At 45.1% G+C, this 24,077-nt stretch overlaps 1 protein-coding gene across 1 annotated transcript; it reads right to left on the bottom strand.

Annotated features, from left to right (window-relative positions):
* On the bottom strand, nt 1-24,077 carry Mtmr9 (myotubularin related protein 9). Its single transcript, XM_021181913.3, has 10 exons — nt 23,507-24,077; nt 22,381-22,489; nt 20,258-20,383; nt 16,790-16,963; nt 14,117-14,334; nt 9,548-9,709; nt 9,081-9,222; nt 7,478-7,698; nt 6,131-6,282; nt 1-3,565 (listed from the first exon to the last, which is right to left on the bottom strand). Exons 1-10 carry the CDS (start codon nt 23,686-23,688, stop codon nt 3,402-3,404), a joined length of 1,650 nt encoding a protein of 549 aa, XP_021037572.1. The 5' UTR covers nt 23,689-24,077; the 3' UTR covers nt 1-3,401.

Below are 24,077 nucleotides of genomic sequence, written 5' to 3' on the forward strand. Positions count from 1 at the left end.
TGAGAGCAGAACCAAATTTATTAGAGTAAAAGTTTGGAAACTTACAGTAGAAAGGACATTTTGCACTCTGTACCATCTGCCAGTAAATACAAATGGAGAAACCAGTCTCGTCACACGCTCTGTTGAGATGATGGCTGTTCCAGCTTTGGAGTGAGTTCTGTCTTCGGCCAAACACTGCAAGAAAGTCATCTTGAGACACAATGAGAACCGCTACTATAATCTGTACCAGATGTGCCCAGTGGCATCACCTGTTGGTGAAGGTCAAAGCTTCCAGAATCTGGTAGGGGTGGGGACTAGAGTGACCCCTGCCCTCACACAGTTGTCACTAGCATCTGCACAGACCAGCTTTATGGCCTCAGCTTCATGTGAAATCCCATAAGCAAGCCTACCAGTGACAATGGCTCCACCCCAAACCAGACCCTTCCCAGGGGCCACTCTAAGGATTGAGATGTGGAGAAAGGCTCTGCCCCAGTTTTCACACTGGGAGATTAAATTCTGGTCAAATCTTTCCTGTGACTTCATTAGCACAAACCAAACCCTGAGCAAATCAAAGGGTAAACTCCCACTAAATCTCATTTTTCAGAAATGATATGCAGCAGTAAGACCCAACTGTGTCAGGTCTCAAATTCAGAGTTTAGACCCTAGATTTAGAATTTTCAGATGATTATCTGCTACCATCTTCCCATATTTGGTGAAAAGATTACACTCAAATTCTGTCTTTTGACATTCTAACTTTTCCTTAAAATAAATGTGTGTTAAGACCATTTGGATTTATTATTTCTGCTTTTCTCTTCATTGCATAAAATAAAAAAATTACTGATGTCACTGTAAAGTCTTGCCAACAAAGAAGTTTCCAGTTTCTTAGATGATCAAGTAACTCTGGTTTTCTGATTTTCAAAAAATTACAGACTTAAACTCAAGCATCTTTGCACTGCTGATACAGGAGGGCCACAGCCTCTGAGACCTTCCCACAGAGTCTGTGGCCTGCACTGTGAAATCCCCCTCAGATGTAAGCAGAGACCATGGGTATGAGGGGACCCAAGGGGTCACATGATTCCTGATTCTTACATGGCTCCACTTGCTCATGAATTGTACCTCCATCTTCTTCACCAAAGGTTTTAGAGCCATGGTCATTCAGGCAATTCAGCATCACACTGACCCAGTTTCCTGAGTGTAGCTGCTGCATTTATTCACTGCATCCAAAGCAAGGATAGAGACAACGTTACACCATAAAACCCCAACTCAGTGCTAACACACCTGTGTTTAACCGAGCTCTTGAGTTTGGTAAACTGTAGTGTTTGCTTTATTAAATGACCCTTGGAAAGTGGAACGATACCAAAGTTTGCTTTTAAAGCTGATATTTAGATAATCTCTATTTATAAATCAATACTAAATGCAAGCTGGTCAAAAACAGTGATGACTGCTGTTTTCATGGGAGACAGAAAACGGCAAAGGTTCTGGAACACAGGAGTTATGACTCAGGAATGCACAGAGAGCGTTCATCAAGCACAATGTCTTGTCTAAGCACATGGGGGTGCAGCAGAGCTCTCCCTGACCAGACATAATAATTTTCCCACATCTCTGTGCATAGAAGCCTTAAGACTGGTCCACAGCAGTGGGAATCACTTTTTAAGAACTACAAAGGAAAAAAATCTCTAGATGGTTTTTCTTATGGATCAGCTGAGAAATTGAGGACTTCACACATGGCTGAGAAAAAAAATAGGAGAAAACCTGGGCAGTGGTAGAGTGATAGATGGGGATGGTGACTGAGCAGCCCCCAAGGAATCCAGGCAATTTCTTCTTTGAAATTCACATAAGCCAGGCCTTCAGAATGACAGCCTTGCATGTGCTCCACTCCTCAATGAGCCAAATAATAGGTCAAGAGTAGAGCTAAGCTTAGAAGTACCAGTGGGCAAACCCACGAGCAGATTTGGGACTGCTGACTGGTGCCTGGCCACTGCCACAAGTCAAAGGAAAGAGGAAGGAAGAGGAGGCAGGGCAACTGGAGATGGAAAACAGTGGTCACCTTCCAGTGCTTCAGCAGGGCCCACACACCCTGCTAGAGTCTTAGCCTCACTCTAAGGTAGGCTGCCAGGAACCCACTAGATATCATAGCTCAGAATGGCCTCAAACTTAAATCCTCCTGCCTCAGCCTTCCAAGTGCTGGGATTAGAGGGGTGCCACCCACAGAGGTTCTATTTTCGCCTTGATACACAATTCAAAGAGGGGCCAGGAAAAGATGAAGTTGACATGACTTTAAAAATTACTCTGCAAGTATGCTTTTCTAGAAATGACAGCATTTGCAACAGCAAGCAGCTGGCACCTGCCACGAGACAGGCAGCTGCAAAGCACCAACCCACAGGCATGCAAGGGTGCAGCACCCAGGGCTAACTGCAACACTGCAGCCACTGCAGCCCTGCTGCTGACACAGCACGGTCTCAAGCAGCTGTGCCACTTTTCTAGCTCCCCAATCCAGCGCAATCCTGTTTGCCTAACACAGGACAGATTTGCAAATGACTCACACTGACATCAAAGTCTAGCTGTAGTACAAGTCAACTCTTAAAATATTTAAAAGTAAAATAAGTCACATGGAAGTAAATACCAACCAGTGCAGCAAGAACCCAGACCTCTGGCTCACGGGTGCTGTCCGTGCTGTACAGTTCTGAAAAGTGAATGCTAGTCAAGTGATGGCTTCATTCACACCCATTGCTCAAAACACATTTTGTATGTATGGTCAGAAACCTGAAAAGTCCATGCAATAGTAGCACATGGCTACCAGTAAGGAATTCTACTTCAGTTCTCTAGGGCACACACTTTTAGTGTCAACTTGCAAATTTATCTTTTCTTAATGAAGTTATCAGAGGACCACATCTGTTGCCCTTGACACAGATTTATCACAAATAACTGTTCTGGTTTTCCTCCTTGACAAAACAGGCTTTGTTAGTCCAAAACTGTTTTAAAAAAGAATGGTCTTTTTATAACTGGGAGTGGAGGATAGGGGCAGGATGACATGTTAAACATACAATTGTGGCTTCCCAATTATTTCCATTTAAAAAAAGAAACACCTCTATACTTGAATGCAAATAAGCCTGGCCCATGTTGTAGATGGATTCTTAACTAGTCTGGACCACTGGTGAGAAACTAGAGATGGAGAACAGCATAGGGCATAGGTATCATATATGTAGTGAGGTGACAGCACCACCTGCTCATTAAGTGGAGGGCCTAACAGGCCATATCTGTGTGTGAGTGACTGCCACCTTGCAGTGCTTAGAAGGCCATTACATTACAGGGATCCCGCACCTACAGCCAAGTTCAAGGCTACTGTGTACATGAACTGAAGGGCAAACAGAGGGAGAGACGACTCAGGACTAGACAGGTCCTCAGGACAGGTAGGCGATCTTTCAAGGACTCTCTCGTAGCCCATCCTCTGTTTCCAATTCAGCCAACTGCCTTCTCAGGACATTGACCTTGGCTTGTAACTCCTTGTTATATTCAATGATGTTAACCATTTCCTCATATGCTTCATCCAGATACTTAGAGGATCTGCTCCAGCGTAAGAAGATTCCTGTAGAATCCGGGAATGAAAAACAGGAGTAGGATATTCAGAGAAGCACTGTGTCCCTGGTAACTCCATGCACTGTACAGTTTCCCACAACTCATGTTATAGTTGTCTAAACTTTTGTTTTGCAGCATTACAAATTGAGTCCAGGACCTTACACTTAACAGAAAAATGCTCTACTATGGAACAACAGCTCTTCCTGATTTTGAGAAACAGGTCTCACTAAATGGCCCAAGCTAGCCTGAAACTTGTGATCCACCTATCTCAGCCTCCAAGCAGCTAGGATTCCAGACATGCACTACCACACCTGGCTTACCTTGTGCCTCACAATACTCTACACAGACTCTTCAGTAACTGAAAGAATCCACACAGTAGCAAAGAACTGCAGTTGTCATGGAGGTGTTTACTGGTTATAACCAGAAACACTGTTGTTATATGCTCATGAAAATAAGCCGGTAACTTAAGAGTGCCACGAAGTCTTTACTTTCATAATCAAAGTCACCCATTTTACAACTGCAGACTTCTATTTGGTCTGGGGATTGCCTGCATGAGTGAAACCCTTCTCACTGGGATAGTGATGGTGGCGGTAACATCAGAGGCACAGGCTGTTACTTACACCTCAACATCAATAACTCACATCACGCTACACCGTTAGTCATTGTCCAGCTCCACAGGGAACTGCTCCTCTCCTCAGACAACCACCACTGGCTCACTGTGGACAGAAGGGGTGCTTGTCATCTCAGGTGACTGACTCCAGAATGGCTCCTGGGTATTACATTCTTGGATGCTGAATCCTTTACATCAAATGACAGTGTTTGTTTTTAATCTATGCACACAAGCATCTCAAGATATCTGTCCTATTCAGTGTGGACACTGTAAATACTTATGGTACTGTGCTGCTTAGAAAATGTGAACTAGAAACTAACCTGCCACAGGACACACTTTTTTTTTTTTTTTTTCCTAAGACAGGGTTTCTCTGTGTAGTCCTGGCTGTCCTGGAACTCACTCTGTAGACCAGGCTGGCATTGAACTCAGAAATCCACCTGCCTCTGCCTCCCAAGTGCTGGATTAAAGGCGTGTGCCACCACTGCCCGGCCAGGACAAACTTTTTGAAATATCCAATCCACAGCTGGTTCTGGCTGTGCATGTGAACTTCACAGACACAGAGGCCAAATGCTTAGAGAAAGCTGGCTCGTGTTGTTGTTTTTATTCCACAACTACATGTCTACTACTCTTGGATCAGAAGTCACTATGAACGCCTCCTAGGATGTAAGCACACAGCAGTTGTGTTTCCTCCACCACTTTATCTCTGGAGCCCCACTCCGGACAGGGCATTTGTCTCCAACAGCTGGCCTCTCATTTCAGTGATTAAGTATGACAGTGGCTTTTAAGTAAACTGCCTTGGAAAATGAAAGTTATTACATTTTATTCAGATGATGTATGCATGTGTGTGTGTGTATGTGTGTGTGTGTGTGTGTGTGTGTGTGTGTAAGTCAGAGGACAAGCTGCAAGAGCCAGTAGGTTCTCTACTTCCACCACATGAGTCCTGGGGACAGAACGCGGATTGTCACTGAGCTACTTCACCAGCCCCAAAACCTTTACAAAGGAAGAAAAGTGGCAATCTCTCGTTTAGGAAATTATTTATTCTGTGACTACAACAATCCAGAGAGTAAGCAGAGAGGTTCTGCCCCATCACAGATTTAAATCCCAGGGGCTGCTCAGGGAACCTCGACACTGATGGAGGCATTTAGCTTCCCTGCACTCTAAGGAGGGAGGCACCCAGCCTGAGGAGGAAGATGCACTTAGCAGACATGCCAAGAGGAACAAGAGGCAGTCCAGAGAGAGCACCACCCGATGGGCAAATCACTTTCTATACATGAGCTATCCCAAGAGTACCACAGTTACTACAAGTTGTCAACAGACACAAACGAAAACCTAGGAGAACTTCCCAAACAATAGCCTCTTTGTATGTATGGTACTTCGTGTAAACAAGCATGAAGATGCACTCACTGTCTTCAAAGTGATTACTAAGTTAATGGAACATCTACTGTGCCACTGGAAAGAACACCTAATATACACTATGTGATATATGGTCTTTTAAAAAACAAAACAAAACAAAAAAAGCTTTGCTCTTTAAGGAGATTAGCTTCATGTGAAAACTCACACGTAAGATGCTGTTTTAGACTACAGTTAGGAAAGCATCATGAATTGCTACTCCACATGAACAGTGGTTCCCATAGCGCCCACTGGTGTGCTGTGCTGACTTACACATCCTACTGGAATGACTGTGTGACACCATTTAACACTCATTCAATTGTAATGATGCTTAAGAAATGAAACAGATAGAAGAACTTAAAATTCGTTCATGTCCCAGCTGTCTACCAACTCCTGTCAAAGCATCCCTGTTAGTCAGCGGTCATGCCACACTGAGAAACCAGTAACACCCATACACAGGTCTGTGGGTTACCAGCTGACCATCTTCAAAAACCCAACTACTGTGGCATGTGACCCCAGGCCAGCTCAGGGCACAGCTTGCTGGATGTGACTCTCTGCACACAGTGGGGTAGTTACCTTCCCACAGCTGAAGACTCTGTGGCGCCACAGAAGGCCAGATGACCAGGTTGTTGGCTTCAAAGAGTGGATTGGTGAATTTACTCAGCTCGCTGGGCCGATTGACCCATGACCACAAAGACATTGTTTTCTGTTGTAGCTTCAACTTACATCTGCTCAAAAAAGAAAATCACCATTAGAGTCATTAGTGTCTAAGAACTACCCGTAAGTGCTCATCCTAACAGGTCTTGTACTAACTCCCCCTGTGACATAAAATAAGACTCTTAGTAGAGAAACAAAATGATTAAGGATGAGAACTATCTGTCAAAAGCAACTTCTGTGAAGCTCCTAAACCTTCTGCAAGTGGCAGTGGCTGACACTCAGGGCCTGGGGACAATTCCCAGGTAAACCAGGAGCCAGAAGACCTGTACTGAGGTTTATATCTGCTTTACTTTAGAGTATACATCTGTGGTCGCAGGGATGCGATTGTCCTGAGAGGGCACTGTGAGCTACCCAATCAGAGTGCTAGGAGCACAGTCTTCGTCCTCTGCGAGGGCGGTATGAGCTCCTCACGGCCGAGCCACCTCCAGCCCCAGGCCACACTTTTGATGGCTTAGCGGCTATCTCTGGACAGTTACTTAATTTCTCTGCATCTTATTCTCCTAAACTATGGAAGAGGAAGGAGGGCATACTTGGTTATATCATAACTTGTCTCCCAAATATATGAAACTGTGATCATACAGCAAGACACTAACATGAAAATGGCTGTCTAATCTGTTCCGAGATTTTAAGCTGTGTATCAACTAATTTTAATCCAGCAGCAGAAAGCCTAGGGTTCCCTCTCACCGAGTGCATGCTTGGCACATGAGGTGTCTGTACTTGGCAAAATTTAATTTGTGCTTCACTGCAGATTCTTCCTCTTCCTCCTCCATTTTCTTCTTCTCCTCTTCTTTCTCCTCTTCCTCCTCCTCCTTCTTTTTTTTTTTTTTTTTTTTGGTTTTTCAAGACAGGGTTCTAGCCCTGACTGTCCTGTCCTGGAACTCACTTTGTAGACCAGGCTGCCCTTGAACTCAGAAATCCACCTGCCTCTGCCTCCCGAGTTCTGGGATTAAAGGCGTGCGCCACCACTGTCTGGCAAGATTTATTTAAGGTATCAGTACACTGTAACAGTCTTTAGACACACCAGAAGAGGGCATCAGATACGATTACAGATGGTTGTGAGCCACCATGTGGGTGCTGGGAATTGAACTCAGGACTTTGGAAGAGCAGCCAGTGCTCTTACCCACTGAGCCATCTCTCCAGCCCAGCATTCACACACACCCAAATCCCAATCTCTCTTGGGAAGAGACCGTGTGTGAGCTCACTCACCTTTCACTTTCATTGTTGCCCAGGAATGTCCCAAACTGTGAAGCATAAGCATGCTCAAAGAGCATGATGAGAAAATGCTCATTAAACTCAAAGGAGCAAGGGAACTGCCGGAGGATCTGCCACACGCAGTCCAGGAAGAGAAGAAACACGGGGGCCTCCCACTTCTGCTTGCTGCTGCAATAGGCTGACTGTGCACAGCGCTGTTGGAATGGGTGACCAGCCTAGCGGAAACGACAGAAATGATCCCATTATGGTACACCCGAGAACACAGTTCAAACAATCCCAGGGCACTTCTACTTCCTGGGATACCACAAAGGCAAGGTAGCTCCTGCCTGGTTGAGCTTCTGGGTTAAAATGGCTAATTTCTGCAACTAAGGAAAGTGATGATTTCCACACCCTTGGCAAAGTTGTGCAGTGAGACGAACTTGGAGACTGAAAATGTCCTTCAGACAGTAAATGCAAGGTGAAGCTTAAGTAATGACAGATTTATAAAATCCTTACACTTCATTTTAGCTACTGCTCAAGGTGTGGCTGTTAACAGTCTTTTTCCCTCCCGAGACAGGGCTTCTCTGTGTAGCCCTGGCTGTCCTAGAACTCACTTTGTAGACCAGGCTGGCCTCAAACTCAGAAATCTGCCTGTCTCTGCCTCCCAAGTGCTGGGATTAAAGGCGTGTGCCACCACGCCTGGCCTGTTAACAGTCATTTTATCGCATTACATTAATAAGGCAGTGGTGTGTCCTAGGGAGAAACACAAAAACAGGATAAGAGTTTCTAATGACAACCACAGGATATGAAGGGAATGAATCAACTTCATGTGTTTAAGGAGGCTCTGTTCTCAAATACATCATGAAAGTGATGACCTTTAACTGGATCTTAAAGGAAGTGTAGGCTGGAGCAGGATGGACAAGAGGCAGACTGTGTGGAAGTCCAATCTCATGGTCACAGTCCCACCGTCCCTCCTGCTTGCTTATCTGTATCAAGACTCAGCTCATGGAAAGCCTTCTATGTCTAACAGTCTTTCTATTTTCCACATTGGTAACAAACACAAGTTGAAGATCCCTTGTCTGACTGGGACCAGAAGTACTCTGGCTCCAGGGTTTTTCATGGTCTGACAAGTGTGTGTGCAACATGATATATTTTGGGGATGGAACCTAAGCCTCACATCACACACCTTATCCCCAGCCTGAGGGTGGTTCTGAGCAGCCTGACTCCACACCCGAGTTCCCACTGCTGTAATCACAGACCTGAGGAGTCAGCATTGTGGAGCACTGGGGATTTTCACACCGGGGATGCTCAACCTGCACAAGTGTGAGTAATCTAAACAGAGAGATGCTGGGCAGGGCTGCGGCTCCGTGGTGGGTCGACTGCTTATGTGTATGCAGACCCAGTTCAACAAACAGCATGGGAGACTGAGAAACTGGAAGTTAATGATAAGTCTAAATTCTTATTTGGGTGAAGGTAGATTATCTGACTCACCGAAAATTAAACATACAACTTAAAATTTTTCAATGATCAAGCTGTCATGCATAGTGTTAGCACCACAAGTGAGACTTCAATTCCAATGCCTGGCATCCCTCCCGTGCCTTCCCAGCTGCGCTCTCACCTGCAGCCACTCCCTCTCTATCAGGGCCTCAAAGCCTCGGATGGTCCTGCTTCTTGGTTCCAGGATGATCTGGGCCAGAGAAGTCACCTGCAGTGTGGAATCAGTTCCTTCTGTCCCATGAATCAACACTGATGCACCTTCCCTGCAAGGAAAACCCAGAGTACAGATGGGAAACTCCGTAATAATGGACACTTCCTGTACCATCAGTAGGATACAGAGTCTAAATGAGATACTGGACAGATGAGAATTTTCTTGAGGAAAACATGAGACTAAAATAAATCCCAAACTTCATATAGCAAGAATTCTTTTGCACCAACAAATCTCACAGGACCCTTCAACTGACCTCTAGCCCTTTACAAAATCACAGACAGCCCCTGTCATAGCAGGGATAATTGCCTTCACTGCTTTAGTGGCTGAGCAAGCTGTTCCCATCAAACTTATAACCAGGGAGGCCAAGCACACGCTACCTGTCAATGCACTGGGCCGCCAGGCAGGCGGTGGTCAGAATCTCCTTGATGTGTGTCAGCCAATTGGAGGCCTCCAACTTGCCGAGCCACCGGTCCATGTTGTGGGTTTGTTCATTACATGCTTCCACGAGTTTGATTAGGCTCTCCTGAAGAACATGGTATCTTTTAAAACAAGAAAGAGAACGTTACAGGAAGAAAGACAGATAAAACAGAATGATACAGAAAACAAATCCAAATCCATCTTCTGTGCATTTGGTGGCAAAGCAATGCAGAACACTTACAGTGCTATGCAGCAAACTGAGGACTATGGACTGAAAATGACCTTTAGCACCACTGCAAAGATGCTTCAATGTCTCACGACAAACTCTTCCTGCTGAATGAACAGCGGAGGGAGGCCCAGTCCACGATGCTGGGTTACCTGGGAAGGCAGAGGCCAGGGCCTTGCCCTGTGACCATCTGATCCCAAGACTTGGGTAAACTTACATCTGATGCTAGAGCTGCTAAATGATCTAGGTCTCAGCAGTAACACCCAGGACCAGCACAGCTCCTATTCATTTTAGCTCCAAAACCCCCTTGCCCCCAACCCCCACCTGCTACTCCCTGAAGAACTTGTAAATCCCTCCTTTAAGGAGAAGCAAGCAGGTGGAGGAAACACAAGGAGGAACCAGGAGAGATGAACCTCTAAGCCTTCTATGTAGGAAGATGTAATTAGATGTAGCAAATCTGTTCTGCTAGTCTGGCAACAGCTGACACACGGTAAGAGCTCAGGACTGAATTTAAAAAGACTGCTATCTAGTAAGGCTCATCTGTGCTTATTCAACATGAGATTTTTTTTTTTTTTTTTGCTTATCTTACACAATTCAATGAAGACTTGGGTGGAGCTCATTTGCTTAATATACCCAAGCCTTGTCTTCAGTTGCCACACATACACACACACCAAAAAGTGAGTTGACTAAAATTGAAAACTCATTAGCTAAATTAAATAATTTAAAAAGAGAGCAAATTCAAGTAATCTAATGAGCATGACAGGAGGAGACACCGCAGCTGATAGCACAGGAGTGGAAGGCGCAGAGGAGTGGCATAGTGGCAGGCCTTTATTTAATCCAGGTAGGCAAACTGAATAATAAGGGCAGGCAGATCTCTGTGAGTCTGAGGCTAGTCTGGTCTACGTAGTGAGTTCCAACTCTGCCAGGGTTACACAGTGACATCCTGCCTCAAACTGAGAAAGAAAAAAGGATTGTGGACTCCTATGAGCAATCATATACCACAAACTGATTACCCTAAAAAAATGAGAAAATGGGGAAACAGAACTGCCAAGACCGAATCATGAAGAAACAAAAACAAAAACATGAACAGTACAACAAGTTAGCAGCAACAACAACAACAACAACAGAGTCAGTAACCAAAACCAGGAATCTGCAATCAAAGAAAAGCCGAGGTCCTGAAGGGTTCCCAGGCCATGGAACACGTGAAGAACTAAATGTCAGTCCTGCCCGTCTTCCGAAAGCCTGGAGAGAGTGCCATGAATCTACCTATTAGGCCAACTCAGGTATCAAAGCCAGACAAGGACAAATAAGACAAGATCACAAGCCGAGCATGGTGGCACAGGCCTTTAATCCCAGCACTTGGGAGGCAGAGGCAGGCAGATTTCTGAGTTCGAGGCCAGCCTGGTCTACAAAGTGAGTTCCAGGACAGCCAGGGCTATACAGAGAAACCCTGTCTCGAAAAACCCAAAAACAAAAACAAAAACAAAAAACCGACAAGATCACTGGCCAGTTCCCATGGTGAACACGGATGTAAAAAACACCAAAACACTACCAAACAGAGCTCAACAGCATATTTAAAGCAACATCACCCAGGACCACAACTTTCATACACAAGGACAGAACTGAAATTGTTAATACATGTGACAATGTATGGGACAGAAAACACAAGGATCTCAACAGACACAGGGAAGCATGAAGCGAGTCAGCATCCTTGCCTGATACTAACTGGTTAGTTACCTACGGAAAAATGCACGTGAACACAGTAAGGCCACACAAGACAACATCATACTCCATGGGGTAGTCCACGGGGGTCTCCTTGGAGATCAGTAACAACACAAGAATGCATGTTTTCGTCATGGTACCAGCCAGAGCAATGGGCAACAGAAAGAAATAAACAAGTACATCAAAGGTAGGAGTGAAATTGTCCCTCTACAAACAAAAGTATCTTATAGATGGAAAAATTCTAAAGACTCCAGTAAAAAATCTGTTAGAAAAAATTTCAGATTAAAACCAACATATGTTAGTCAGGAGGTCAAGGGCTCTGTGTGTGTGTGTGCGGGTGAGTGAGAGAGAGAGAGAGAGAGAGAGAGAGAGAGAGAGAGAGAGAGAGAAAGAGAGACAGAGAGAGAGACACAGAGAGAGAGAGACAGAGAGGGGGAGACAGAGAGAGACAGAGAGACAGAGAGGAAGAGAGAGGGAGACAAGAGAGAGAGAGAGAGAGAGAGGAAGAGAGACAGAGAGACAGAGAGAGAGAGAGAGAGGAAGAGAGAAAGAGAGACAGAGAGGAAGAGAGAGAGAGGAAGAGAGAGAGACAGAGAGAGAGAGAGAGAGAGGGGAAGAGAGACAGAGAGACAGAGAGAGAGAGGAAGAGAGACAGAGGGAGACAGAGAGAGAGAGAGAGAGAGGAAGAGAGACAGAGAGAGAGAGGAAGAGAGACAGAGAGAGAGAGAGAGGGGGGGGGAAGAGAGACAGAGACAGAGAGAGACAGAGGAAGAGAGACAGAGGGAGACAGAGAGAGAGAGAGAGAGGAAGAGAGACAGAGAGAGAGAGAGAGAGAGGAAGAGAAACAGAGAGAGACAGAGAGAGAGAGAGAGAGAGAGAGAGAGAGAGAGAGAGAGAAGAGACTGTAGAGGCAGGTATTTACAAGTATATGGATAGAAGCCAAAGGTTGACGTTAGGTGTCTGATTTGATTGTTCTTCAGCACAGTTTTTGAGACACTAACCCTGGAGCTCGCTGATTCAGCTACCCCGGCTGGCCAACAGGCTTCTTGGATCCTCCAGTCTCTCCCACCCCAGCACTGGGACTATAGGTCCACACTGCCACACCTGGCCTTTTACGTGAGTAATGGAAAGCTGAGCTTGGTCTTCATGCTGTAAGCTTTAACTGACTGAGCTGTCTCCCCAGGCCCAGTCAGGCATATTTCTACATCCTAGCAGTGAACTATGTAAAAAGAAATAGAAAACTCAACAAAAAGAAGAAAGTACTTGGGAGTGATTTACTCAAGACTGTAAAAAGATCTGTACACTAAAAGCTATAAAATGCTCAAGAAACTTAATGTGGACACAAATCAATGGAAAGAGATCTCATGTTCATAGGCTGGGAAAATAGGGCACTCTTCTATCCAAATCAATCTACAGACTGTATATAATCCTTTACAAAAGTGTAATGGCAGTGCCAGAAGGAGAAAAAAGACAATCCTAAAACTCACCTGGGCCTGGACACACACTCCGCCATGCCAAGAATGGAGGCAGTCCAGCCGTCCTCTCCCAGGAAAGGACTTATCAAGCCGACAGCTAAGTCTATGGAGCTCTGGCTTGTCTCACGACTTTCCAAAAGTCCCAATACCGCCACAGCATGATAGACTGAATTAGGAGCCCTCTTTTCTTTCTCTTCTGGCTTTTATTTACTGATATGTGGCCCCCTGCTTTGTTCTCTTAGGATGCTGTAAGCCATGGACCTGAGAGGCTGGCTCTACAGAACACACAGCAGTTACAGGGCCACTTGAAAACTGCTGACAAAGAAGACACAGATACTCTTGCCAAAGACAAGCAGGTAAGATGATGGATGTGTTGCTTTAACGTTTCACAACCTACCGCTGAATCTAAACAGCACATCATACACAATGGTATGAACGCGAGTTTGCAGAAAGTGGCCACACCTATGTGAAAGACTCATGACTGACTGATTTGAACGGTGTGATTGTGGAGTTGGAAGGTTGCATATTCCCAGTCAAATTATGTTTGGTTAATTCTTGTCCTTTAGGCACCATCCACTCTGCCCATCTTGTTTGACCTAACCTTTCCACCACTGGTAAACCTTTGGAATCCATTAACTTGGCAAACCACTAGCATAAAAGCTAAAAATGCTACCAGACATCACCTGAGAGCTGCTAGCTGGCGGTTCCCCCATTTATGTAACCCACCCACCTGATGTTCTCACCAACGTACCTGGAAAATGCCTTACTTCATGCCTTTCATCCTACGACTATGAAAACTTCATGAAGTTACTTCCACACTGGAACATGTCATTTGGAGGAACCCAAATCTGTTTCTGGGCCAAGGCCACTGTATTTGGCTCAAGAATAAACTCACTTTTTCTCCCTATGAGGTGAGAGCTGTATGCACTGACAGACATACGTTTTTGTCCACTAAACCTGGGTAAAGCAGATGGAGCAGAGAACCCCCAATAAGTTGTCCGGCCTATTGCAGACCCTCAGTTCTGTGGAATGGCTGTGATTTCTGAACAGCCAGGGATCACCCTCTGCAATCGGCCTACAGGGAGCTCCAGCTCCCTGACTATTACCTCTCAATGGACTTGTGAATCCGCCTCCACTGGGGATAGTGAGCCTCCTGTTCAAAGCCACCTCCTTTGGCTCTAGCTTGCTGGGCCACATTTAGGGATCTGGTGTCAATAAGGTAGCCACGCTTTCCTGCCCTGAGGGTGGCATTTATCAGCTTCTCATCTTCCTTGCACCTCCGCCCATTTGTGCCGGTCAGGGGCTGACCACTTCGCATAATCACCTGGAAGAACACATGGTAACAATTCAGTAGCAGCCAGTTGAAGTTCCTGAGAAGGAGCTGCATCAGGAGTCTCTCAAAAACAATCTGTGGCACGTTGTCATGGATTCTGATGAGTGTACCATACACAAAACTCTACATGTATTAGCAACAGCTAATACTGTAAAAACAAAGATAAGCCTTGAACTTTTATACAATTATATTCCTGGACCAGGGAGGCTTCATTTGTGTAACAAACCAACCCGGCTGACTGTATATACATTCCTCTCTACCCCAACCAACTAACTGCCCAGTGCCTTCACTGCCCCAGCCCAGAAGTCCACACCCTTCTCTTTGATAATTCCACTTTCTGGATCTTAGTCTCATGCCCAACACTTAAACACAGGATAAAATCCATAAGTTCTGTTCCCTCTTTATATCTTTATCACTTTATCTGAGAGACTAACATAATCTTGGAGGAAAGAACAAACTTCACCTCCATACACATAGGGTTGGAAGGCAAGAATTATGAAGAGAAACACAAAGTGAACAACATGCATCCTTTTCTGGGGAGTCATCGTCAATGTTCTGGGGCTGCCTGTCTATTATTTACCCTCTACTGCCCTCTGCTGTCCTTTTTTCTATTCTGAGACTGCCTGTTTCTAAAGACTACCATCTATGCATTTGAAAGGTTTGCTTTCTAAGCTTTTCTCAAGAATTCATTGCCTGTTAGACCAGTCTCTTCCAGGGAATGGACTGGAGACGTCTCAGGAAAACCTTCATCACATGTTCTCACCACTCGGAAATAGCTCAACCCCGCCTGCGACCAGTTTGTGGTTAAGTTTTGGGGAGGTAGAGGAAATGTTAGGAGGTGGGGCCTGGCTGGAGTAAACAGGTATCTAGGGATGTGATTAGGGGATAGCCCTGCCCCTGGCCTCTTCTTCCTGTCTCTCTGCTGAGGTCAGGAGCCTTTCTCCCCACACTCCCTCCATCATGGTGTTCTACCTCATCAGAAGCCCAAAGGACTAGAGGCAGCAGGACGGGGACTAAAATATCGAATCTGTGAGCCAGTGCACATCCTTCCTCCATTAACTTGTTTCTCCACAGCAGTTGCCCATCTCTGGATCTGTTCCAATAGCCTGGTGACTAAGAGGAAAACCTTGCAGGATACACCATTAGGCTTTGCCAATCTCTGACCTCTGCACGCCCTAAATCTAAAGCAGTGACATTTGAAACCCACACAGCTTTCTAGCTTTGTTGCACCCACCCACCTGAGGTGTTCCCCAATGCAGCCGTTACATGCATTACCTGTGCCTTCCTTTATCTGGGACTTCAGGAGCTGATGAAGCCTGTCACCCAGGGCAGATACTACTGTTTGGCTCAGAATAAACAGCAATGATTTTATATTGATGCCACCAGAGGGCACAAAACTACATTTAGTCTCAGTTGTTAAACACTGTGATTAAAAACTGAGGAGCAACACCACTGCTGGCAGGACAGGTGGCCTGCTGACTAAAGAGCACAATTTTAACTCTGTCACATTGATCCCTCTGTCATATTCCCAGGGGGAAAGACAACGGAAGAAAGTTGTAACTGTCTAATTTAATATGGGCTGCAGAATAAGAAGCAAATCAAGAGAGGAGAAAAGTGTCAGACATGGTGGCACACACCTTTAATTCCTGCACTCCAGAGGCAGAGGCAGGTGGATCTTTATTAGTTTGAGGCCAGCCTGGTCTACAGAGAGTTCCAGGCCTGCCAGGGCTAAACATAGAAACCCTGTCTCAAAACCAAGGGGGGTTGGGGCGCAGGGGGAAGAAGGGAGAAAGAGAGGGAGAGAGGAAGGGGAAGGGAGGAGAAAGAGCAGAAAGTAATTTGGAAAGCTCACATGGGACAAGCTCTAGACTGCTGTATCTCCTGTGAGGAACCTAGGAAGCCCTGAGTGAAGTGTCTTGCTGATATGAGCAGGCCATATGACAAAGACCAATGCCACAGACCCATGGGAAATAGACAAAGCCTTGCCCAAGGTCAGGTCAGAGAAATGGCACAACCTTCCTCTGAGCGTAAATGTTGACAACATATGCAAAACTAACAAGTGCAGAGCCTGCTAGCTTACCTCTCACCTAGCTGGGCCCTCCCCTGTCCTGTCCATAATAAACACGCCGAGGCTCCACACTGGAGCAGTGGTGTCACTCCATCAGACTATGAGCGGCCTACCGGATCCCAGATTTTCTATTGCAGTTTCCTTCACACTATGCTCTGAAGATAAATCCAACCTTTCTAAAGCTGAGCAGTACTGAAAGAATTTAGTGCATCCTCAGGAAAGCTCCCACTCCTGGTGCCCTGCAGTTTACATGAAGGATGCACTAGTAGGAACAATCTGGCCTGACTTCAGCCAAAAGCCACACAGACAAGAGATCATTTTCAAGGATCCAGCCCACCAGAGACCACCCACCAGCAGAGCGGCAGCCCTCATACTCACCATGCCATTCTTTTTATGGTAATAGCTCAGGACTGGGAAGCGCCCCCCATGTCGGAAGGCTGCTACCTTCCGAAGTGCTTCGTCATCGATGGACTTGGGCACAATGACAGTTGGTGGGTAGGAAGGACAGATAGAAAAGTCCTTATTGACATAGCTCAGTCTCCATTCACTGGTCTGAAAAACACACAGCACTTCAAAGCTTAGCAACCATTTCAGTGTCATAGAGCATCTAAGATTTAAAAGCTTTGGAGATGATTTCCAGGGAAGCCATTCAACAGGGAATTTGGACATCTAGCCCACACTCAAGTCCTGTAGAGGAAAAACATTCCACTCTTCACACCAGCTTCAATAGCTCTGGAATGCCTAGTGATCAGTGTCCCTAGAAACTGCTTGCTTGTGCCAAATACACCTATTGTATGTGACGCTTAACCATCATTTGAAGCTTAAACTATCAGTTTAACCATGACACAGACAGCACAGCCTAAGCTCTCCACAAGATAGCCTGGCAAAGGTTTAAGACAGTCCTTGCACCTCTGTTAAATATACCAAGTTATGGGGGCCAACATCAACCCATTCACCTCCTTCTGGGCACTGCTTGGATTATAGTGACCTTCACATAGTACCAACAGACTGTCATTCCAATATGCTCTACTGGTGTAGACATTAGCCAGAGCAAATCCTTTGGTCCTTTTGCTATTTAGAAAAGAATGTAGTCACCTTCCTTCCTTATGACAAGGAGACACTCCTGGAAAGCCCTTATGTGTCATGAGGTCGTTTCTAAGTCAGCTCCTGCATTATGGAAGCACGTGACAGGAAACCATCAAACAGCAGAAATGAAAACTGCATGTAAAATGTAAAACTGCACTTTACAGCTAAAAACCCATATTACATGTGCAAACTTTAATATGTGCCTATAAATCCAAGCTGATCGTATATATATCAACCCTGGCTTACGTTAATAGAAAATTAGGTTAAAATGTGAAACAGAAACTCTTTAATTTACAAGATCAAATTCATACAAGTTTTAATTGCTTTCTTCTATTTTCAAACATTTTGCAAAAGTTCTTACTTACTTTGTTGACTCGGTGTATGTGTGTGCGCATGTGCCGTGGAGGCATGAAGAGGCCATGGGATTCACTAGAGCTGGAGTTACTGGTAGTTGCATGCTGCCCGTGAGGATGCCAGAGCCCAGCTCAGGTCCTCTGGAAAGCAGCAAGCTCTCTTAACCACTGAGCCATGTCTGCAGCCCCACCTGATTTCTGCACTGTTTCCACTTTGTGCTCACTTTCTCATATTTCCTCAGGCAGTTTTCACTACTGCTTTAGAATCCTTCAAACATCTGGGTCATCTTAGGCTGAGTGCCTCTTGGACTCTGTCCTCAGGAGAATGGGTGACATTTCTGACTCTATAGTTTTGGTTGCATCACAGACCCTGTGAAAGCAGACACATTTGGTGCAGAGGTTTTTAGCACACTTTTTTTAGACTTTGGTAGCTTAATGAAGTCCACAGCCTGTGCTGCATGGTGGCTCAGCTCCATGCTCACTCTGTTCCCAGCCAGAGATCTGGGTTGCACACAACGTCAAGGTTCCCTTCTCAGGCCTGCTCCTGCCCAGGGTTCCTCACTGCCCTCCTGCATCACTGATCCCCTCAGGCTCCTTCCTAGCTTTTCCTCCTAGAGGAACACAGGCTCTGTCAGAGTGTGAGCTGCTCTGAACGACCAAGGCCATAGTATGCTGATCTCTAACAAAGCCACTGAATGAGACTGATGAAATCTCTTTATAGCTATTTTAAATATTCTGCTCTTTTAATATCACATTGCATGCAGCGAAGGGACATAACTGATAAGCAGAAGTAGATAATACTATGATTATAGAATTTTGTGGTTGGCAAACAAAAGAAGCTCAAAACAAACAAACAAACAACAAAACAACAAAAATTACCCAGCTTTCCAAAATCTACAGATCAAGACAACCCGTCCTTCTCAAAGGTTTTCTAATGATAGACACAAGATCTTTTGTCCCATTCTATAAATACCATAAATTCTTACATTCTTTTATTCACTTACAATTCTTTACCACTTGCTGGTCATGTGCCAGAAATACCGCATAGGAATAAACTCGCCCCGATACCTGACCCTGTGAAGCGTACACTCTCATGGCTTCCTAGCCCAGGAGGAGCAGTAAGCTATGAGCACAGCCTCCAGACTGCTGCTTCCCCACACTTGAAGGATACTTCTTACAAACTGTTCTTCCCGCTTCCCAGGAAATTCAAACCCTGGCTCCCTTCTAATTTTAGACACATCCTTCAGGAGCCTATGGTTCCCCCTTACCCCATGCTTTTCATAACATGCAGTTTGATTCCTGCCAACTTGTTGTCTTTAATACAGATCTCTCAAACAAGCTCTAGACTAAACTACATTTTCACCATTTCCAATGGTATTTATCATACCATAAAACTTCCTTCTTCCCTCTGCTACCATGGGCATCTTCATTCTTAAAATGCCATGGATCTCTAATCTCTACTTCTTGATTTCCAAGTGACCATTTATGAAAGTAAGAAAAAGAAGCCAAACAGTCAGGCAGGAAAACCTGGTTCCTGCAGGTGGCCTCAGAGACCAGGCCAGGCATTAACTCAGAGCAGTGCACGAGCAAGTGAGGGTTCCCCACACTATCTTAGGCACACAGTGCCCAAATCTATTATTAAGTCGTTACTCAGGAGATACCTATTAATTAATGCACAGTCGCCAAGGCTAGCTTTAAGCAAATCAGGGCTTTATTTTTATTTATTTTTTTAAGATTTATATCCTGTCTCAAAAAACCAAAAAAAAAAAAAAAAAAAAGATTTATTTATTTGCTGGGCAGTGGTGGCACATGCCTTTAATCCTAGCACTTGGGAGGCAGAGGCAGGTGGATTTCTGAGTTCGAGGCCAGCCTTGTCTACAGAGTGAGTTCCAGGACAGCCAGAGCTACACAGAGAAACCCTGTCTCGAAAAAAAAAAAAAAAAAAAAAAAAGATTTATTTATTTATTTCATGTATGTGAGTGAGTACACTGTCACTCTCTTCAGACACACCAGAAGAGGGCATCAGATCCCATTACAGATGGTTGTGAGCCACCATGTGGTTGCTGGGAATTGCACTCAGACCTCTGGAAGAACAGTCAGTGCTCTTAACCGCTGAGCCATCTCCCAAGACCGTTATTTTTATTTTTTAAAACAATATTTATAAATATAATTTTTTAAAAAAATTAAAGCAACTAGACTATGTTAATCTACTAGAAGGAAAAGCATTGCCAGCTGCAGAGATTCTACACGGACAAAATAACCAGCTCAGAACAAAGGGGCTGAACCAACAGCCAGTGCACACTCCCAACTCCATCTCACTCATCTTCAAAGGGAAGAGAGGATTTTCACAAGTAAAATAAAGGGTTGTGTCAGTTCTTTTCACCCACAATGTCAAATGTTGACTCACAGCAGAGGAGTAGAACTCAAATTCTTGCTCAGGAAGGAAAGAATGCCAGCCATCTTCAATCACTTCAAACATGGGTCGGTAGAAGAAAGGGTACATCAGGGTGACCGAGTCCAGAGTGGACAATGCCTAGAGGACAGAAAGAAAAAGATTCTACAAATCTAACAAAGTAGCAGTCCGCACACAGGGTCTGGTGATGATGGAGCCCAATCTGTGTCTCTCCATGCAGCTGGTCTGACTCCAGCATTCATACTTCATCATCTAACAAGACACTGACACAAACACCTACACTCAACAGGTGCTGCCTGAATGAAACAGGCACCAGGACAGTCTGTGCCTAGTGAAATAATGTTTCCTGGTACAATTTAACAAAGCTCAATAAAATGTCCAAGAATTTCTGGGTGCTGGGGAACAAGGAGGTCTGGATTAGTTAGTAAAGTCTCAGCTAAAAATCTAGTAATTAACTAAACACTGCAAACTATTCAAAAGCTATGTCCCCTTATCAATTATTCCTTTATTATATAAAGGAATGCTCAACTCTGGCCACAAGCCTCAAGCTCCAGATCCCAGCTACATAGTGGTTAAGTCACATAGCTTCCCCTAAGTCTTGTTCAATGGAAGAAACTTTTCAGGCTTATTAGGAGTCTCCATAGAGATAAGGCATCTAATAGGCCAACAACAGTCAATGGCACACAATAAAACCGAGCTCTAACAAGATACACACATGTGAAAGCTTCATCCACACTCACTCCCTCCTTCCTAAAGGGATTTGTCGAGGCGTCCTACCATCTCTATGCTACACTAGTTATGCCCAACCAAAGTGAGCCCTAGACATCCCTATGTCCAAAGAGTGGAACATGATCTGAGTTTGCTTTCTCATTCATGTTGGGGAGTACAGCCAAGTCAAGAGCATACTTCCAAGTGACAACTACATATGGCAGACTATTCAACTTACATGCTCATTTCTTCCCGTAGAACTTGGCAAAAGCAGAAAGGTTTGTGTGTCATTTCCTCGACAACATATTACTTGATCCTCTACTTCTTGTTGAAAGCCAAACAAAATTCTAATTATAGATTTAAGGCTTTCTCTCTCCTTTTAAGAGCTAAACCCACTATTTTTTTTTTTAACATATAGCCCAGTAAGTCAGTTACACAGAAAGAAAATAAAATCAGCTTGACTCTATAATTACCTAGAAATTACTTTAAACAGTCAGTTGATATAATTGATATAATTTAGTGGCAGCAATTTAAAAGTTGGAGTGACCAAAATAGTTAGAAGAAGGAAAAGGAATGAGAGACCTTCATCAGAGACGTTAAACTATCCAAGCAAAGTTTCTATGTGTGGCCAGAACCAGTGCTCAACGCTTTTATACATGCATAAACAGACACGCCTTAGGTGAACTGGCAAAAACAAATACATACGTGCGGACATGCCAAAGTCACAAATGGCAGCTGTTGGCGGCAATCACTTGCTTTGTCTGTATACACAACACTGTGAGTATACATCTGACACACAGTGCAATGGTAAGCTAAGAAATGATACAACAGTGAACTTTATGTGATATGGCTAATTTCTACCACAAAGTCTCAAAATAAAGCTGTTGCCATAGAAAGGTCCTCGAATGACAGCAACCATTTGCCAATGATTATACTGAGCATTCTACATAAACCCACGAATGTAACCGTAAAACACCTGTAAAAGGCAGGTAATGTCATCTTCCTTGTATAAGACACTACAGGCTAACTGTGAGAGGTGAGGTGCTCCACCCATAGGCCCCGTGTTAACAGGACCTCACTACTGCAACAATCACAGTATAAGAGCACTGCTCAGAGTTGAAGGGTTTCAGAGCTGCTCCACTCAGGATGACCACACTTGCTCACTGTGATGCCCAAGGACTGTAACGTGGCCACGATCAGCTACACTGCATTTGTTTTATTGGCTTAAAATTTCACATAGGATGTTCTTTCAGGAAATCCACGGAAACAGAAAAACAGTTCACAAACTGTCTTCAGAACGAAAGTAGCAAGATTTACACAGTAAACATGATTCTTCTTATGCGTCAAGGGCTGTACAAAATCAAAATATCGCCATTTTCCTATCAGAATTATGCCTGCAGCATACTTACCTCAATGGAACTGGCTATATTTAAACACTCCTCCATTCCAGGAATATCCAACTGAATGATTCGGAAATCTTTACATTTTATGATGATGGTACCCAGAGAGCCCACAAATCTGTAAGAAATGACATGAAATCATGAAAATGGTAAGGAAACTAGTGAGGACAGTAGGTGAAAACCAGAACACAGAGAACCCGGGATTCAGCCTTTGTCATGCAGGCATGAGAGACCATTGAATACATTTATGCAATAAAGATGAACTGAGGAGTCTAGTAGTCTGCTGCTGGTATCTTGTACACAGATACACACATACACACATAAGTAAAAATAAAAAATTTAAAGTGATGGAGTAGGGAAATAAAGATGAATTAGTTCCTATTTTCCTTTAGAGCCAGCCCCTTTCTTCTCACAAGAAAAACTGAATGTTAAGGGCTAATGATTACCCTCAGTGGGAAGTGATCATTCCAGAGAATAAGTAAGATAAATGCAATATGATAAACTCAGTCTTCCCTAAAAGAGCAGGGGTGTAAAATTTGTCATCAACCTGCATCGGCACTCCCCATCGGCTATTACAGGGGTGCACCTTACCGATTTTAAAACTTTTTAAGGAGAGACTAAAATGCATATGCATATATATATGGAAAAAATGACAGTGTACTCAGTTAAATACTATGGCCAGGCATAGCGGCCCATTCACACACAACTGTTAATTCCAGCACTTACTTGGGAGGCTGGGGCTGGAGGGTTGGGAGTTCAAGACCTGCCTATGCTGCAAAGGGCTGAGCATGCCTATTTAAAAACAAGGGCGTGGGGGAGGGGTCGCTTTAAATTGTATTGAATCACAACTTCGTGAAGTCAGATTAACAACAACCAATAATTCAAGAAATGTGGTGGAAGAAAAAAAATTTTTCCACAAAGAACATTAAAAAATACGCCCAAATGCTGTTCAAAATGACCACTACGACTCTGAGACCTTAGCCTGGGGATGCCAGGTGGCCAGTGCGGATGACTTTCAGATCTAGGCCCCAGAAGGCTCATTTGGCTGGCTGAGCGAGGATACCAATAAAAAACCACCTGAAAGCGTCTGTTCCGTTCCAGGCTCCTCCCGGACCTGGGTGTGGCGGGCGCTCACCGTTTGTCGATGGCGTCGATATTTGAATGGAGGAGCCAGAGCTCCTCCGTGTTGTCCTGCCGGGAAGACAGGATCAGGTGGTGACCTGTCAGACACAGGGTCCCTTCCACAGCGGTGTAGAAAGGCCGGTGCAGCACCACATTGTCCACCCGTGGGGTTTTAATCAGCTCCGCAAACTCCATATTGGGCGCAGCCTAGGGGCGGGAGGCCCAGTCCCGCAGGTGCTCGGCGGTTAATCCGCAGACCGGGCGCCCCGGCTGGGCGGGCTCGGTAGGTCGAGCCCCGCCCCGGCTGGGCGGGTGCGTCAGGGCCTGCGGGCACCGCCCTGGCCGCTTCTCGGAGTCTCTTCCGCACCACTGGCCGAGACTCGGTCGCAGAGAAGGCTTCCGGTCAGGCCCTGCACTCCCCGCTGCCACCGGCGTCTGACGGGCGGGCTGCGGAGGAATCGGACCCGGCGTCGGGGCAGCAGCATCCGAGCCCGAGCAGTCAGGGACTTCTGGCGGAAGTAACTGCTGAGCGCTGCACCCGGCAGGAACTCTTACACAATTAGAGGGACTCGAGACTCGGAAGA

Source organism: Mus caroli, unplaced genomic scaffold (genome assembly GCF_978045245.1).
Source record: "Mus caroli unplaced genomic scaffold, Mus_caroli_1 scaffold_12, whole genome shotgun sequence".
In the NCBI taxonomy this organism is placed as follows: Eukaryota; Metazoa; Chordata; class Mammalia; order Rodentia; family Muridae; genus Mus; species Mus caroli.

Bases quoted from the DNA above. Each gene is read 5' to 3' on its own strand.
- Mtmr9 (XM_021181913.3), bottom strand. From the start codon at position 23,688: ATGGAGTTTGCGGAGCTGATTAAAACCCCACGGGTGGACAATGTGGTG. The intron at 20,384-22,380 runs GTAAGTATGCTG...TCTGTCCTCTAG, and splicing joins ATATAGCCAGTTCCATTGAG to GCATTGTCCACTCTGGACTC. The intron at 14,335-16,789 runs GTGAGTATGAGG...GTGTTCTTCCAG, and splicing joins ACCATAAAAAGAATGGCATG to GTGATTATGCGAAGTGGTCA.